The sequence below is a fragment of the Larus michahellis genome, chromosome 3 (assembly GCF_964199755.1).
Source record: "Larus michahellis chromosome 3, bLarMic1.1, whole genome shotgun sequence".
NCBI lineage: Eukaryota > Metazoa > Chordata > Aves > Charadriiformes > Laridae > Larus > Larus michahellis.
In genome coordinates, this window is record NC_133898.1 from 131800043 (window position 1) to 131814789 (window position 14747).

General features: G+C 66.3%; 1 protein-coding gene across 9 annotated transcripts in view; it reads left to right on the forward strand.

Moving 5' to 3' along the window:
• Positions 1-14747, forward strand: part of DNMT3A (DNA methyltransferase 3 alpha) — a 50118-nt gene that overhangs the window by 19400 nt on the left and 15971 nt on the right. For 6 of the 9 annotated variants that reach the window (XM_074582288.1, XM_074582290.1, XM_074582291.1 and 3 more), the window contains 3 exons: positions 5092-5431; positions 9535-9581; positions 10534-10680. In XM_074582288.1, the coding sequence (XP_074438389.1) occupies positions 5092-5431; positions 9535-9581; positions 10534-10680 (534 nt within the window). The remainder of the gene's footprint in view (positions 1-5091; positions 5432-9534; positions 9582-10533; positions 10681-14747) is intronic. The other 3 variants (XM_074582296.1, XM_074582297.1, XM_074582289.1) reach the window with 1 other exon arrangement.

Sequence of the window (14747 nt, forward strand, 5' to 3'; positions counted from 1 at the left end):
CCTGCAGCTGGGCCCCCCAGCTCTGTGCCACCCTGGCGCCGCACCAGCCCCACGCCGCCGCCCCCGGCGCCCACGGAGAGCTGGGGGGGCCGGGGCAGGGGTGGGGGTGGGCGGCGGTGCGGGGAAGGTGCCGGTGGGCTGCTTGTCGCCACAGAGACGGGGGTGCCCTGGGGTCCCGCAGAGCCCCCGCCACTGCCGGCTTCTTGCAAAGCCCCCCTGTGGGTGCCAGGGGGGAGGCGAGCATGGGGCGAGCGCGGGGCTGTGCGAGCTTGTAGGAAGGGAGCGTGGGGCACAGGATGCACCAGCTCGGCGGGGTGAGCGTGGGGCTGGGGAGGGCACAAGCTCACAGGGGCGAGCGTGGGGGTCCAGGGGGCACAAGCTCACAGGGGCGAGCGTGGGGGTCCAGGGGGCACACGCTCGTGGAGGCGAGCGCAGGGCACCAGGAAACGGGTGCGGGTGCCACCTCCTCAGCTCCTGGCCCCGGCGGCACCGGAGGCATCGACGGCACCCAAAGGTGCCTGTCCTTAAGGCGTTCAGCCACCGGTGCCGCGGGAGGCCAGGATGGGCACCGCCGGCCTGTGGGCAGCGTATGGGGTCTCTGGGGGGGGACGGTGCCGGTGCCCACCTGGCTCGGCTGTGCCACACTGGCGATGGCCAGGCCCCGGCGATGGGGACCCTACCTGGGAGGGGACCCGGTGCCGCGGCAGTGGGGCTTAGCGGAGGCAGAGCCCACCCTGCCCCGGCTGCACCGCGCGTCCCGGCCGTGGCAGTGACGCGGCAGCACTTTCACTCTCCTTTGCCACGGAAACCGCCGCGCCGGGCTGCTCCTCTCGCTCTGACTCTGCTCCCACTGCCCCCTGCCATGGCCATGCCATGCCGTGCCATGCGGCTCCCCCGGGGCTGGCGGCACGGCGGGGACCAGCGATGCCATCCCCAGCCCTGCCGGCGCGCTCGGCCTCGGCTGCCAGGCAGGCAGGCGCGGCGGGGCCCGGCGTGCCGGTGAGCGCTGGCGCAGACGGTCCTCCCCCGTGTCTCACGCTCGCGCACGCTCGCCGCTCTGTCGCGGCACTCGCGAGCCGGGGCCGGCTGCACGTTTCCTGCGGGTGCCGGCACCGCCGGTCACACATGCACACCCGCTGGTCGCACACGGGTGTGGTGGTGCCCGTCTGTCACACACGTGTGCACGTCACGGGCTGCGGCTGTGCCTGTCACACTCTGTCCCTCTCTCACGCTCACCGTGGGCCACGTTTGTGTGTGTCACGCTTGCACGTGGGGTCGTCACAGGGCCTGGCTCTGCCTGTCACCTGTACACACGCACACGCGTGTCGTGGTCCCCAGCTCTGCCTGTCACACACACACGTGCACGGCCGTCGCGGGCCCTGGCTCCGCCTGCCTTGCACAAGCGCGCACGCGCACCAGCCGTCCCACGTCCCCGCTGCCCACGGGGACGGGAGCAAGGGGGTCCCAACGCTGGCCCCGCTCCGCCGCGTTGCAGCACAGGCGAGCCGGGCAGGACGGGCTCCAGTGTCCCCTCCGCGCTGGGGATGGCCTCGCCGACATGGGGACTGGGGCAGCTGGGTGACATCCTTGTCCTGAGGGTGCCACGGCACCGTGTCCTGGTCCTGAGGGTGTCATGGCCACGTGTTGTGCTCCTGTGGGCGTTGTGTCCTGGTCCTGAGGGTGTCATGGCCACGTGTTGTGCTCCTCTGGGTGTTGTGGCAGCATGTCCTGGTCCTGAGGGTGTCATGGCCGCTTGTCCTGGTCCTGAAGGTGTCATGGCATTGTGTCCTGGTCCACATGGTGTCACCTCCGTTTGTCTTGGTCCTTGAGGGTGACACGGCGTTGTGTCCTGGTCCTAAGGGCATTGCGGTGGTGTGTCCTGGTCTTGGGGGTTTCATGGCCGCTTCTCCTGGTCCTGAAGGTGTCATGGCATTGCATCCAGGTCCTCATGGCGTCACCTCCATTTGTCTTGGTCCTGAGGGTGACACGGCATTGTGTCCTAGGTCATAAGGGTGTCCTGGTCCTGAAGGTTTCATGGCCGTTTGTCCAGGTCCTGAAGCTGAGATGGCAGTGTATCCAGGTCCCCACAGTGTCATGTCCTTGTGTCTTGGTCCTGAGGGTGTCATGGTGTTGTGTCCTGGCCCTGAGGGTGTTCATTACAACACGACCTGCTCCTCAGGATGTCATGGCAGTGAGTCCTGGTCCTCAGGGTGTCATGGAGGTGTGTCTTGGTCCTGAGGGTGTCTTGACCACTTGTCCTGGACCTGAAGCTGCTATGTGTTGTGTCCTGGTCCTGAGGGCACCATGGTCTTGTGTTCTGGTCCTGTGGGTGTCACGGCTCCATGTCCTGGTCCTCATGGTGTCACCTCCATTTGTCTTGGTCCTCAGGGTGTCATGGCAGTTTGTTCTGGTCATGAAGGCATTGTGTCCAGGTCCTCATGGTGTCACATCCTTGTGTCTTGGTCCTGAGGGTGCCGTGGATGTGTTGTCTGTTTCCTAAGGGTTTCATGGCCCTGTGTCCTGGTCCAGAGGATGTAATGGCAGCATGTCCTGTTCCTTAGGGTGTCATGACAGCGTGTCCTGGTCCTGAAGTTGCCATGACAGTGTATCCAGGTCCTCATGGTGTCGCCTACTTCTGTCCTGGTCCTGTGGGTATCATGTCCCTCTGTCTAGGTCCTGAAGATGCCGTGTCATTGTGTCATGGTCTTGAGGGTGCTATTGTAATGTGACCTGCTCCTGAAGGTGCTGTGGCAGTGTGTCCTTGTCCTGAGCGTGCCATGTGTTGTGGTCCTGAAGTTGCCATGGCATTTTGTCTTGGTCCTCGGGGTACCATGGCAGCATATCCTGGTCCTCAGGGTGACACAGCAGTGTGTCCTGGTCGTGAGGGTGTCACGTCCATGTGTCCTGGTCCTGAGGATGTCATGGCATTGTGTCCTGGTCCTGAAGGTGACACAGCAATATTTCCCTGGTCCTCAGCTTGTCACATCCATGTGTCCTCGTCCTGATGGTTTCGTGGCCATTTGTCCTGCCTGTGAAAGTGTCATGGCATTGCATCCTTCTCCTGAAGGTGCCATAGCAGTATGTACTGCTCCTCAGGGTGTCATTGCCTTGTGTCATTATCCTGAGGTTGTCATGGCGTTGTGCCCCGTTCCTGAAGATCTCATGGCAACGTGTCCTAGTCCTGAGGATGTCATGACGTTGTGTCTTGATTATGAGGGTGCTATGGCAACGTGTCCTGGTCCTGATGGTGCCATGGCTTTGTTTTCCTTATCCTAAGGACGTTATGGTTGTATGTCCTTGTCCCGAGGGTGTCATGACAGCATCTCCAGCTCCTGAGGGTTTCAAGGTGTTGTGTCCTGTTCCGGAGGGTGACATGATATTGTGTCCTGGTCCTGAGGGTGTCACGGTTGTGTGTCTCGGTCCTGAGGGTGCTGCGTCTGTGTGTCCTTGTCCTGAGGGTGTCAATACGGCATGTCCTGGACCTGAGGGTGTCATTGCAACATGAGCTGCCCCTGAGGGTGCCATGGCAGCAGTCCTGGGGTACCATGGCACCATGTCCTGGTCCTGAGGATGTGCCACCACGTCCCGGTCCTGAGGCTTTCATGACAGCATGACCTGATGCTGGGGGTATCATGTCTGTCTGTCCTGGTCCTGAAGGTGTCATGGCACTGTGTCCTGGTCCTGAGGGTGCCTTGGCCATTTGTCCTGGTCCTGAAGGTGTCACAACCACTTGTGCTGGTCCTGAGGGTGTTCTGGCTTTGTATCCTGAACTTGAAGGTGCCATGATGGGGTGTCCAGGCCCTGAGGGTGTCGTGGCAGTGTTCCTGGTACTGGCGGTGTCGTGTCCATGTGTCTGTCCTGAGGGTGCCACTGCAGCATGTCCTGGTCCTGAGGATGTTGTCACAGTGTCTCCTGGTCCTGAGAGTGCCGTGGAAGTGTGTCCTAGTGCTGAAGGTGCCGTGGCCATGTGTCCTGGTCCTGAGGGTGTCATGGCAGCATGTCCAATGTCCTGAGGGTGCCATGGCCACATATACTGGTCCTGAGGGATTCAGAGCAGTGCATCATCGTCCTGAAGGTGCCATGGCCATGTGTCCTGGTCCTGAGGGAGTCACAGCAGTGTGTCATGGTCCTGAGGGTGCCATGGCAGCATGCCTCAGGCCTTTATGGTGCCATGGCCTTCTCTCCTGGTCCTGAGGTATCCATGGCAGAGTGTCGTGCTCCGGGAGGTGTCATGGCTGTGTGTCCCAGTCATGAGGGTGCCATGGCAAAATGTCTTTGTCCTTTTGTCCTATGGCAGGGTGTCCTGTCCTAAGGGTGTTGTGCCACTGTGTCCTGGTGCTGAGGATGCCATGGCAATGTGTCCTACTCCGGAAGATGTCCCAGCAGCATGTCCTGTTCCTGAGGGTCCCATGGCAATGTGTCACGGTCCTGAGGGTGTCATGTCTGTCTGTCCCGGTCCTGAGGGTGCCATGGCAAAATGTCTTGGTCCTTTTGTCCCATGGCAGGGTGTCCTGGTCGTGACAGTGCCACGGCAGCACGTCCTCATCCTGAGGGTTTCTGATGATGTCACATCTATAGATCCTGGTTCTGTGGGTGCCATGGCACTGTGTGGTGGTCCTCATGGTGTCGTGACATGTCCATGTCCGGAGGCTTCCATGGCCACGTGTCCTGGTCCTGAGGGTGCCGTTGTAGCCCCGTCCCGCGGCACTGTGCCAGCCCCTGCAGGCAGCAGCACCCCGGGGTGCCTGAGGTGCAGGAGGTGGAACTTGGTCTTTTTGGCGTCATGCGCTTTTGTCCCCAGATTGTCACCGCGTCGTGGAGCCGTGTCTCTGGGGGTATGGGCTGTGGTCCCGGGGACACCCTTCGTGCTGTGACGTCTGCGGTGGGGAATTGGGGTCAGGGCCAGGGGGGACGGGGACGGGGAAAGGGACTGGATGGGTCTGGCCACCATGAGGTGGGGCAAGGGCTCCTGTCGTGGTGTCTGGTGGCGGTGGCCAGCGGGATGTGGGTTGGGGGCACGGGTTGGGGTGTGAGTGGGGCCGTGCTCCCCCCGCCAGCGCCCATCGCAGCTCCTTTCCCTCTCCTCCACAGGTGGAGAGCAGTGACACCCCCAAAGACATCGCGGCCGTCCCCAAGTGCCCCCCGCCCTGCCCAGAGGCCAGCCCTGCCGAGCCGCTGCCCAACGGGGACGTGGAAGGGGACGGTGCCCAGTGGAAGGGCGCGGAGGAGGGCGGCGCGAGCCCCAAGGGCGGGCGGCCCGAGGAGGACGAGACGGAGAGCCTGCCGGACGGCGAGACGGGCCGGGCGCTGGAGAACGGCCGCTGCACCCCCAAGGAGGGCCTGGACGCCCCGGCCGATGAGGGTGAGCTGGCCCCTTCCGACCCCCAGAAGAAACGCGGGAGGAGGAAACTCCTGGAGGCCGCAGAGAAAAGTAAGACCTTGGCGTTGAGGGCTCCCCGCTGCGGGGCTGCGGCTCTGCCCGCGACCCCCCCGGCGCCCGCCGCACCCCTCCGGGGACCCCCGGCCCCCATCGCCCTGCCCGGCATGCCGTCCCTGGGAGGGCTCCGGGCTGGGGAGCGCTGCCGGAGGAGGAGGAGGAGGAGGAAGGGCTGAGCGGGGTTTGGGGTGGGGGCAGCAGATCGGAACCGGGGGAGCGGGGAGGGGGGGCTGCCCTCGCATGCTCGGCCCGTTGCACTGCCATTCCCGATGGGCTCCGCTCCCCCAGGTCGGTCCTCATCCCACCGGTGCCCCGCGGCACAAGCGTGCCCCTGCCTGCCCCGCGGCGTGCCCACCACCGCCAGCGCTCCTGCCTCTTCACCCGGCAGCCCTGCGTGTGCCGGGGACAGAGCGGGCGGCGTGTGTGCGGTGCGGTCCCGGCGCTGAGGAGGTGCCAGCTGCGGTGTCGGTGCTGCTCCGGGCATCGCGGGCAGCAAGCGAGACAGGGACTCAGCGCCCGGCGCCAGCGCGGCAGAGAGGGTCCCGGGGGTCCCGGTGGGCACCGAGCCGGGCACGAGGCAGCAGCGGGTCCTCGTGCAATGACAGCAAATGGTGTCCTGGGCTGCGTTAGGAGCGTTGGCCACTGGGTGAGGTGGCCACCACGGCAGTGCTGGGTCCAGTGCCGGGCTCCCCAGTCCAGGAGGGACACGGAGGGACCGGAGAGAGCCCAGCCAGGGGCCGCCAGGGCGCGGGGGGACTGGAGGGTCCCTGCCGCGGGGGGAGGCTGAAGGGGCTGGGGCTGCTCAGCCCGGGGCCGGCTGGGGGGTGGATCCATGCGGATAAATCCCTGCAGGGAGGTGCCGAGGGGACGCAGCCAGGCTCCCCCAGGGGTGCTCGGTGACCGGACCAGGGGCCACGGGCACACACTGGCCCCCGGGAGGGTCCCTGTGGACCCTGGCACTGCGGGTACAGGGCACCCACTCACGCCAGCCCCGTGCGCTGCCCAGCCGTGCCGTGCCCCTGTCGGGGCAGGGGTGAGCCCCCACGGTGCCGTGGGCACCGCATGCTGCCGGGATGCCCACAGGGACCAGGACCCCGGGGCTGTGCAGGGACTGTCCCTGGCAGAGCTGCCGCTCACCAGGACAGGCTTTTCCCCCCCCAGCACCTTCCACGGACAGGGATGCTCTCAGCCAGGAGCGGCTCCGCTCCGGAAGGGGTGCCGAGCTCCGGCACAGGCCACGGGGGAGCCCAGCACTGGCCCTGGCGGCCCCTCAGGCACACACTGGCCTGTGGCCCCACTGCCACCATCCCTCTGGGACGGGACATGCCCAGCAGTGGGATGGAGCAGCTCGGACCAGCCGTGAGCCGAGATGGGTCCGTGCTGTCACCAGGGTAGGGGACAGACAGTGGGCAGAGAGGGGACACGGAGCTGAGGTGTCACAGCACGGGCACCACGGGGCACTGGGGAGCAGAAGGAGGGTGGGAAGGAGCGGAGTCAGGCTCTGCTCGCAGGGGCTTCTCCACCCGGATCATCACAGGGACCCGCTGCGGCCGTGCGGAGCGAGGGATGGGGCTGGGAGCAGCTGGGCTGGGCTGGAGCTGGGAGAGACTGGGATGGAGCTTGGAGAGGCTGGGATGGATGATGCAGGGCTGGGATGGAGCTGGGAGAGGCTGGACTGGGATGATGCAGGGCTGGGATGGAACTGGGAGAGGCTGGGATGGATGATGCAGGGCTGGGATGGAGCTGGGAGAGGCTGGGATGGATGATGCAGGGCTGGGATGGAGCTGGGAGAGGCTGGGATGGATGATGCAGGGCTGGGATGGAGCTGGGAGAGGCTGGGATGGATGATGCAGGGCTGGGATGGAGCTGGGAGAGGCTGGGATGGATGATGCAGGGCTGGGATGGAGCTGGGAGAGGCTGGGATGGATGATGCAGGGCTGGGATGGAGCTGGGAGAGGCTGGGATGGATGATGCAGGGCTGGGATGGAGCTGGGAGAGGCTGGGATGGATGATGCAGGGCTGGGATGGAGCTGGGAGAGGCTGGGATGGATGATGCAGGGCTGGGATGGAGCTGGGAGAGGCTGGGATGGATGATGCAGGGCTGGGATGGAGCTGGGAGAGGCAGGGCTGGACGCTGCAGGGCTGGGATGGAGACAGCGCTGCAGATGCTGCTGCAGTCACGAGGCACGGAGCAGGCAGCTGATGGCAGGGAGACGCCATCGCTGGCGGCGCGGTACAGCGGGTCGGGGGGAGTTTGCCGTGCCGTGTGCCGCGGTCCGGCGTGGGTCATGGCGCAGCCCCAGCGCCAGGCTGGCCGTGCCAGCCCAAGGGAGCTGGACCAGACGGGCCGGGCCAGCGCCAGCCAGCGCGGCACATCCCCATGCGGGAACCGGTGCAGAGTGGGGTGGAGACAGCCCCGGGGTGCCGTGCCGCCGGCCGCCGTGTGCGGCAGAGCTCTGGATTACGAGGCCGGCAGCAGCAGGGAACACCAGGAACATGAGCACGGTGCCGTGAGCGTGGGTGCCGTGAGCGTGGGCGTCATGAGCAGGTCGGGCTCCACCTTCCAGCCCCGGGCTGGCGCTCAGCGTTTTCCCCTTGGTGTTGCCGAGCCCACCCTCCCGCGGCGTGGCCTGTCTGCGCAGCCCATGTGCGTGGTGCTCATCCCCCTCCTCTCACCGTGCCGGGCAGGTGCTTTCGCATCATCCGGAGCCTCTTCTGCTGCTGCTCCTTGGTCCTTTGGCTCCGGCGGGTGCGGGGGCTCTCCCGGGCTGCCCTCACCCCCTCACCCCGCGCTCCTGCCTCCCTCGCTGCTCCCCCCTCCTCGCACCCTGCCTTCTCACCTCCCGCCACCCCTCGGACGTGGCACGGGGACGAGGACCTGCTCGTCCAGCGCTGCCCAGCCACGACCTACCGACCGCCGCATCAGCTCTGCGCCCCTTCGCTGTCCCCCCAGTCCCGTCCCTGCCGAAACCCCTGCAGGGGGAAGCCCTCGGGTGGGATCCTGCCGTCGGCACAGCCGGCCGGCAGAGAGCACGAGGCACGGTGCTGCCGCGGGCGCCGGGATGGGCAGGAGCCCTGTGGGGTCTTTGCCGAGCCCCAGCCGTGCTGGGAGTGATGGGGATGCTCCGGCGGGGAGCTGCAGCTGCGGTGCTGCCGTGGCCTGTTGCAGGAAGGCGCTGCGGCAGCCCTGGCACCGGTGATGTCCCGGCACTGAGCTCTGTGCCCCCCGGCACAGCAGGCAGGGCGGCAGAGGGGTTGGGGGGGACGCTGGCTGCATGTCCCCAGCCTGGTCTGTGCACCCCAGTTGGACCAGTCCCAGTGTTGCTGGACCCAGTGACAGAGGGGACCAGCATCCCAGAACAGGCCAGGTCCCCTCTCCTGTGCCTCAGTTTCCCCAGCTGAGGTCCCCGTGCCTGTGGGCAGGACAGGTTGCACCCCCAGGGGCGCACACACCCCTACCCCCCACATAAAGCCAGAGAGCTCCTGTCCCCCAGTGTCCTGCTGTGTCTCCCACTGTCCCCACTGTCCCCTGCTGTCCCCTGGCGCTCATAGCAGGGCTCTCAGCCGCTCCCCCGCTCGGGCATCGCTGCTGCTGGGGCAGGGGCTGGGCACCACGGGTGCCGGGTCGGGTCCCCTGTGCCGAGGGGACAGCCCGGGTGTCACACAGGGTGTCCAGGGGAGGGGACAGTGGCTGCAGCACAGCCCGAGGACACGGGGGACCTGCAGCAAACCGGGGTGGGTGTTGAGGGGCTCGGGGTGCACGGAGGTTTGGAACCCCCGAAATGGTTGGGGTCATTTCTAGCCGCCTTCCCGGCAGCAGCTCAGTACGTACCTGCTCCGCGCGCTTCCCTGGCCCGGACCCCCGGACCCCCAGGTCCCCCCAGACCCCCCGAACACTGAGACCCCCCCGGCCGGGCTGTGGGGAGGGGGCGCGGGAGCATCCGGCTCACATCCCGGCTTCGGCATCCCCTGGGGAGCACGGCGGTGATGGGCACCCGTCCCCGGGCTGGGGGGGTCCCGGGTGGGCCCCCGTCTCCCTCCCTGCCCCACGGCACCGAGCGGCCCCCACTGACGGCTCCTCTCTGCTCTGTGTGCAGGCAAGGAAGAGAAGGAAGAAAACAACTTCGACACCCTGAAAATGGAGGCAAGTATGCACCCGGGCGCCCCCCGGCCAGCACGGTGCCCCCAGTGCCCGCGGGAGCCGGCACCCCCCGTCCTGCGGTGCTGGCGGCCGTGGGGAGCTGCCGGGACGGGGTCCTGGGTTCCTGCGCCCCGGCACACCTGGGCTCCGGGCGGCACCGAGCCGTGGCCGGGCGGCGAAGCCCCCGCCATCTGTCACTGCCCCCGGCACCCGGCCTGCCCGGCCTGAGCCCCCCCCGCACCGGGCAGAGCGCGGCGGCTGCGGCACAGCCCGCGGTGCCCCGGTGCAGATGTGGCCAGAGCGTGTGTGTGTGCACGCGCGTGTGTGTGAATGTGTGTGTGCGCACGTGTGTGTGCATGTGTGCACATTGTGTGTGTGCACGAGTGTGCGTGCACGTTTGTGTGTGTGTGTCTGTGTGTGTGTGCGCACACGTGTGTGCATGTGTGTTTACATGTGTGCGTGCGTGTGTGTGTGTCTGTGTGTGTGTACGTGTGTGCACACGTGTGTGTTTACATGTGTGCGTGTGTGTGTGTGTCTGTGCAGGCATTTGTATGTGTCTGTACGTGTGTGCACTTGACTGTAGGTGTGTGCATGTGTGTGCATGTGTGTGCATGTGTGTACATGTGTGTACATGTCTGTGTGTGTGTGCATGTGTGTGCGTGTATATGTGCCCGTGTGTGTGTGTGTGCACATGTGTGAGTGTACCTGTGCGTGCACGTGTATGTATGTGTGTGTGCACATGAGCACGTGTGTGTGTGTGTGTGTGTGCGTGTGTGTGCCCCGTCCGTCAGGCCCCACGCCCATCTCCCCCGTCCCCCCGCCTGCGCACGCCATGTGCCACCTCCACCTCCGCCGTGTGTCCCCCACGCCCTGCCTGTCGCGGGTGACGGCTCCCGCCGTGCTGCCGTCCCCGCCGCGCTGCCGGCGTCCTTCAGCGCGCTCTCTCCCGGCGCAGGGCTCCCGCGGGCGGCTGCGCGGCGGGCTGGGCTGGGAGTCGAGCCTGCGGCAGCGGCCGATGCAGCGGCACACCTTCCAGGCCGGAGACCCCTACTACATCAGCAAGAGGAAGCGGGACGAGTGGCTGGCGCGCTGGAAGCGGGAGGTGAGGCCCCGCGCGCCGCGGCTGGTGGGGGACGCCGCGGTGACACCGGGACGGGGCGGGCTGCGCGGTGCCGCCTGGGACAAGCCCTGGCCATCCCCAAGGTTGCCACGGCTAATTGCAGCATCACTACTGAGCGCAGGCGAGACGCGGGGTGCCGGGTGCCGGCGGTGCCGGGGTGACCGGCATGGTGCTGGGGGCTCCGTTTGCTTCTCACGCCTGGTTCCCCCGCCTTGAGGCCACTGTAAGCCGGCGGCCAGTGGCCCGGTGTGTGCAGCCACCGGTGTGGCAACGCGGGGCCCTTCCTCCTCCCACGGGATGTGCCGGGATGTGCCGTTCCCCTGGTTTCCCAGGGAACCAGCACGTGCCATGACGCAGCCGGATCAGGCCAAGCCGAGGGCAGCGGCGGAGGCCGGGGGTGGTGGGACCCCGGCGAAGAGGGGTGCCGTGGGGCAGGGGCTCGGCGGGCGCCCCGGGGGTCCCATCCCCACCATTGTGTCCCCCCTCTCACCCCCTTCTCCGCGTCATTCCCGCTGCCAGTGGGTCTCCCTGGCAACAGGTCCCCCCTCGCGCCATCACCGAGCTATTTATAGCCCGCGCTGCCGGGCACCGTCACGCTGGCACCGTGCAGGGACGGGGGGAGGCTGGCACCGCCGCGGCGTCCTGCGGGGCATGGCTGGCATGGCACGGCCGTCCCCACGGGGCGCAGGGCATGGTGGGCATGGCCACAATGTCCCCACGGGGCACACGGCATGGCCAAGGCATCCCCACGGGGCACAGGGTGTGGCTAGCATGGCCACGATGTCCCTGTGGGGCACAGGGCATGGCTGGTATGGCCACAGTGTCTCCATGGGGCACAGGGCATGGTTAGCATAGCCATGATGTCCCCAGGGGGCACAGGGCATGGCTGGTATGGCCACAGTGTCTCCATGGGGCACAGGGCATGGTTAGCATAGCCATGATGTCCCCAGGGGGCACAGGGCATGGGCAGGGCATCACCGTGGGGCACAAGCGTGGCTGGCCAAGCCACAATGTCCCCATGGGGCACAGGGCATGGCTGGCACAGCCATGATGTCCCCATGGGGCACAGGGGGAGGCTGGCATGGCCACGATGTCCCCATGGGGCACAGGGGAGGCTGGCACAGCCTGGGGGTGTCCCTGCAGGGCACAGCAATGTCAAGTCACAGCCACGATGTCCCCATGGGGCACAGGGCACGGCTGGCATGGCCATGATGTCCCCACGGCTGGCACGGCCGGGTGGCTGTGCCAGGAGATCTGTGGATTGTCTCCTCCCGGGGTGGCCGGCACGGGCACAGGGGTCTGGCAGCGGGGGGCACAGGGGGTGACTGCCGGTGACAGAGGGGTCTGTGTGGCGCTGGCGTGGGCAGAGGGTCCCACCGGCCCGGCCGGGCACCGCTGGGGGGCTGCGTGCCTGGAAGGGGGCCGCCGAACACGTGGTGGTGGCCGGGGTTTGGTGCCCCTGCCCGGCACAGGGGGCACCAGCGGTGCCGGCGTTTGCCCGCAGAGCCACGGATGGGCCCCGTGCAGGGGACTCCAGCCACGGGCCGGCGGCGGGTGCCCCCGCAGTGCCCGCCGTGCCACACCAAGTGACGATTCTTCTCCCCCCACCCCGGCTTCCCCCGGCAGAAGGAGCGCAGAGGGGGTCGGGCAGCATCGCTCTCAGGCAGGAATAATTGGGAAAACTGCTGAAGAAATGCCATTCCCGGGGAGTCCCTGTCCCCAGACAATGGCGGGTGGCGCCCCCCCAATTCCTTGATTTTTCTAACAAGAATCAGTGTTTTCTTTTCGCTACGGGGGGGGGTCCCAGCTCAGCCGCAGGTCCCGAGCCCCCGCGCCCCGATGCCAGCCCACCTGCGCGCTGCTTGTGCCCGGCACCGATTGTCACTTGCGGCGGTGTCAGCGACGCCGTCCCCTGGGACGGGACATGCCACCCACAGCCCCGCTGGCTTGGGGGAAGGGGCCACCTTGCCCCTTCCCTCCCTCGGGTGAGCCCCCCCCGTGCCGGATGTGGTGCCAGCTGTGCCAGATGCGGTGCTGGCCATATCCCAAGGGGGTTTGTCCCAGCAGCTTGGTTGGGGTCAACAGCCCCACTGTGGTGGGGACAGGGACGAGCTGACCCCCTCCAGCCTTCCCTCCTCTTCCTCACCACCCCCCCCGCAGCCTCCAAGGGCCATCGCTGCCCATCACCAGCCCCCGGGTGCAGCCGGAGTAGTAACGTCCCGTCCATGCTGGGACAGCCTCGGCTGGGCCCTGGCTCCGGCTGAGCACCACTAACCCTGCTGGGATGGGATGGGGTGGGATGGGATGGGATGGGGCAGAGGGTGGAGAGGGGCTGAAGGTGGAGATGGGAATGGGATGGGGATGGGGCAGGGACAGGGAATGGAGATGGAGATGGAGATGGAGATGGGATGAAGATGGAGATGGAGATGGGGATGGGGATGGAGATGGAGACGAGGAGTAACAGGTGATAGTACAAGAGGAAACGGCCTCAAGTTGCGCCAGGGGAGGTTTAGGATGGATATTGGGAACAATTTCCTCCTGGAAAGGGTTGTGAAGCATTGGAAGAGGCTGCCCAGGGCAGTGGTGGAGTCGCCATCCCTGGAGGGATTGAAAAGCCGGGCAGACGTGGTGCTGAGGGCCATGGGGTAGTGGTGGCCTTGGCAGGGTTGGGTTGATGGTTGGACTCGATGATCTGAAAGGTCCCTTCCAACTGAGACAATTCTACGGTTCTGTGATTCTATGGAGATGGGGATGGAGATGGGGATGGGAATGCAGGTGCAGATGGAGATGGAGATAGGGCAGAGGTTGGAGATGCGGTTGGGATGGAAATGGGGGTGGGGAAGGGACAAGGACAGGGAATTGAGATGGGGATGGGACAGGGGCTGGGGGTGGGATGGAGATGGAGATGGGGGTGGGGATGGGGTTAGGGCAAGGACAAGGACAGGGGGCAGGGGGTGGGGGTTGTGGCCCGAGGGCAGGGGCGGGTGATGGCCGCGCTGATCTCTGGCTAACGACCGCCGATGGGACATTTCCTGCCTCTCCGGGACAAAGCGGGGCCACCCCCGCGGCCGCCACCGCCCCGGGGACCAGAGCACCCCAGTGCCGGGAGGGACAGCCATCCCCCCCCTTGTCCCTTTGTCCCTGCTGGGGGGCAGCCCCACACCGAGGGAGGGTGGTGGTGACAGCCATCCGCCCCATTGTCCCTCTGCTCTGCAACACAAAGGGGACACGGATCCCAGGAGCCACCGCTCTGAGCTGGGGGATTCCCCGCACCAGTGGCCATACTGGGCTGAACTGGGTGATGTGGCCCCAGACCAGGGTCTGTACTGGGCTGAACTGGGTGATGTGGTCCTAGATCTGTGTCTGTACTGGTCGATGTGGCCCCAGACCAGTGTTCGGACTGGGCTGAGCTGGATTATATGGTCCCAGAGCAAGGTCTGTACTGGACCATACTGTGAGACTTGGCCCCAGAGCAGTGTCTGTACTGGCCTGAACTGGGTGATGTGGTCACAGAGTCGCAGAATGGTTTGGGTGGGAAGGGACCTTAAAGCCCCCCCAGTGGCACCCCCTGCCCTGGGCAGGGACACCTCCCACCAGCCCAGCTTGCTCCAAGCCCCGGCCAACCTGGCCTTGAACCCCTCCAGGGATGGGGCAGCCACAGCTTCTCTGGGCAACCTGGGCCAGGGGCTCACCCCCCTCACACCAAAGGATTTCCTCCCAATATCTCATCCAAATCTCCGCTCTTCCAGTGTAAAACCCTTCCCCCTCGTCCCACGGCTCCCCTCCCTGCTCCAGAGTCCCTCCCCAGCTTTCCTGGAGCCCCTTGAGGGACTGGCAGGGGCTGGAAGGTCTCCACGGAGCCTTCTCTTCTCCAGGCTGAACCCCCCCAGCTCTCTCAGCCTGTCCTCCCAGCAGAGGGGCTCCAGCCCTTTCATCGTCTTTGTGGCCCTCCACTGGACCTGCTCCAACAGGTCCATGTCCTTCTTGTCCTGAGGGCTCCAGAGCTGGACGCAGTGCTCCAGGTGGGGTCTCACCAGAGCAGAGCAGAG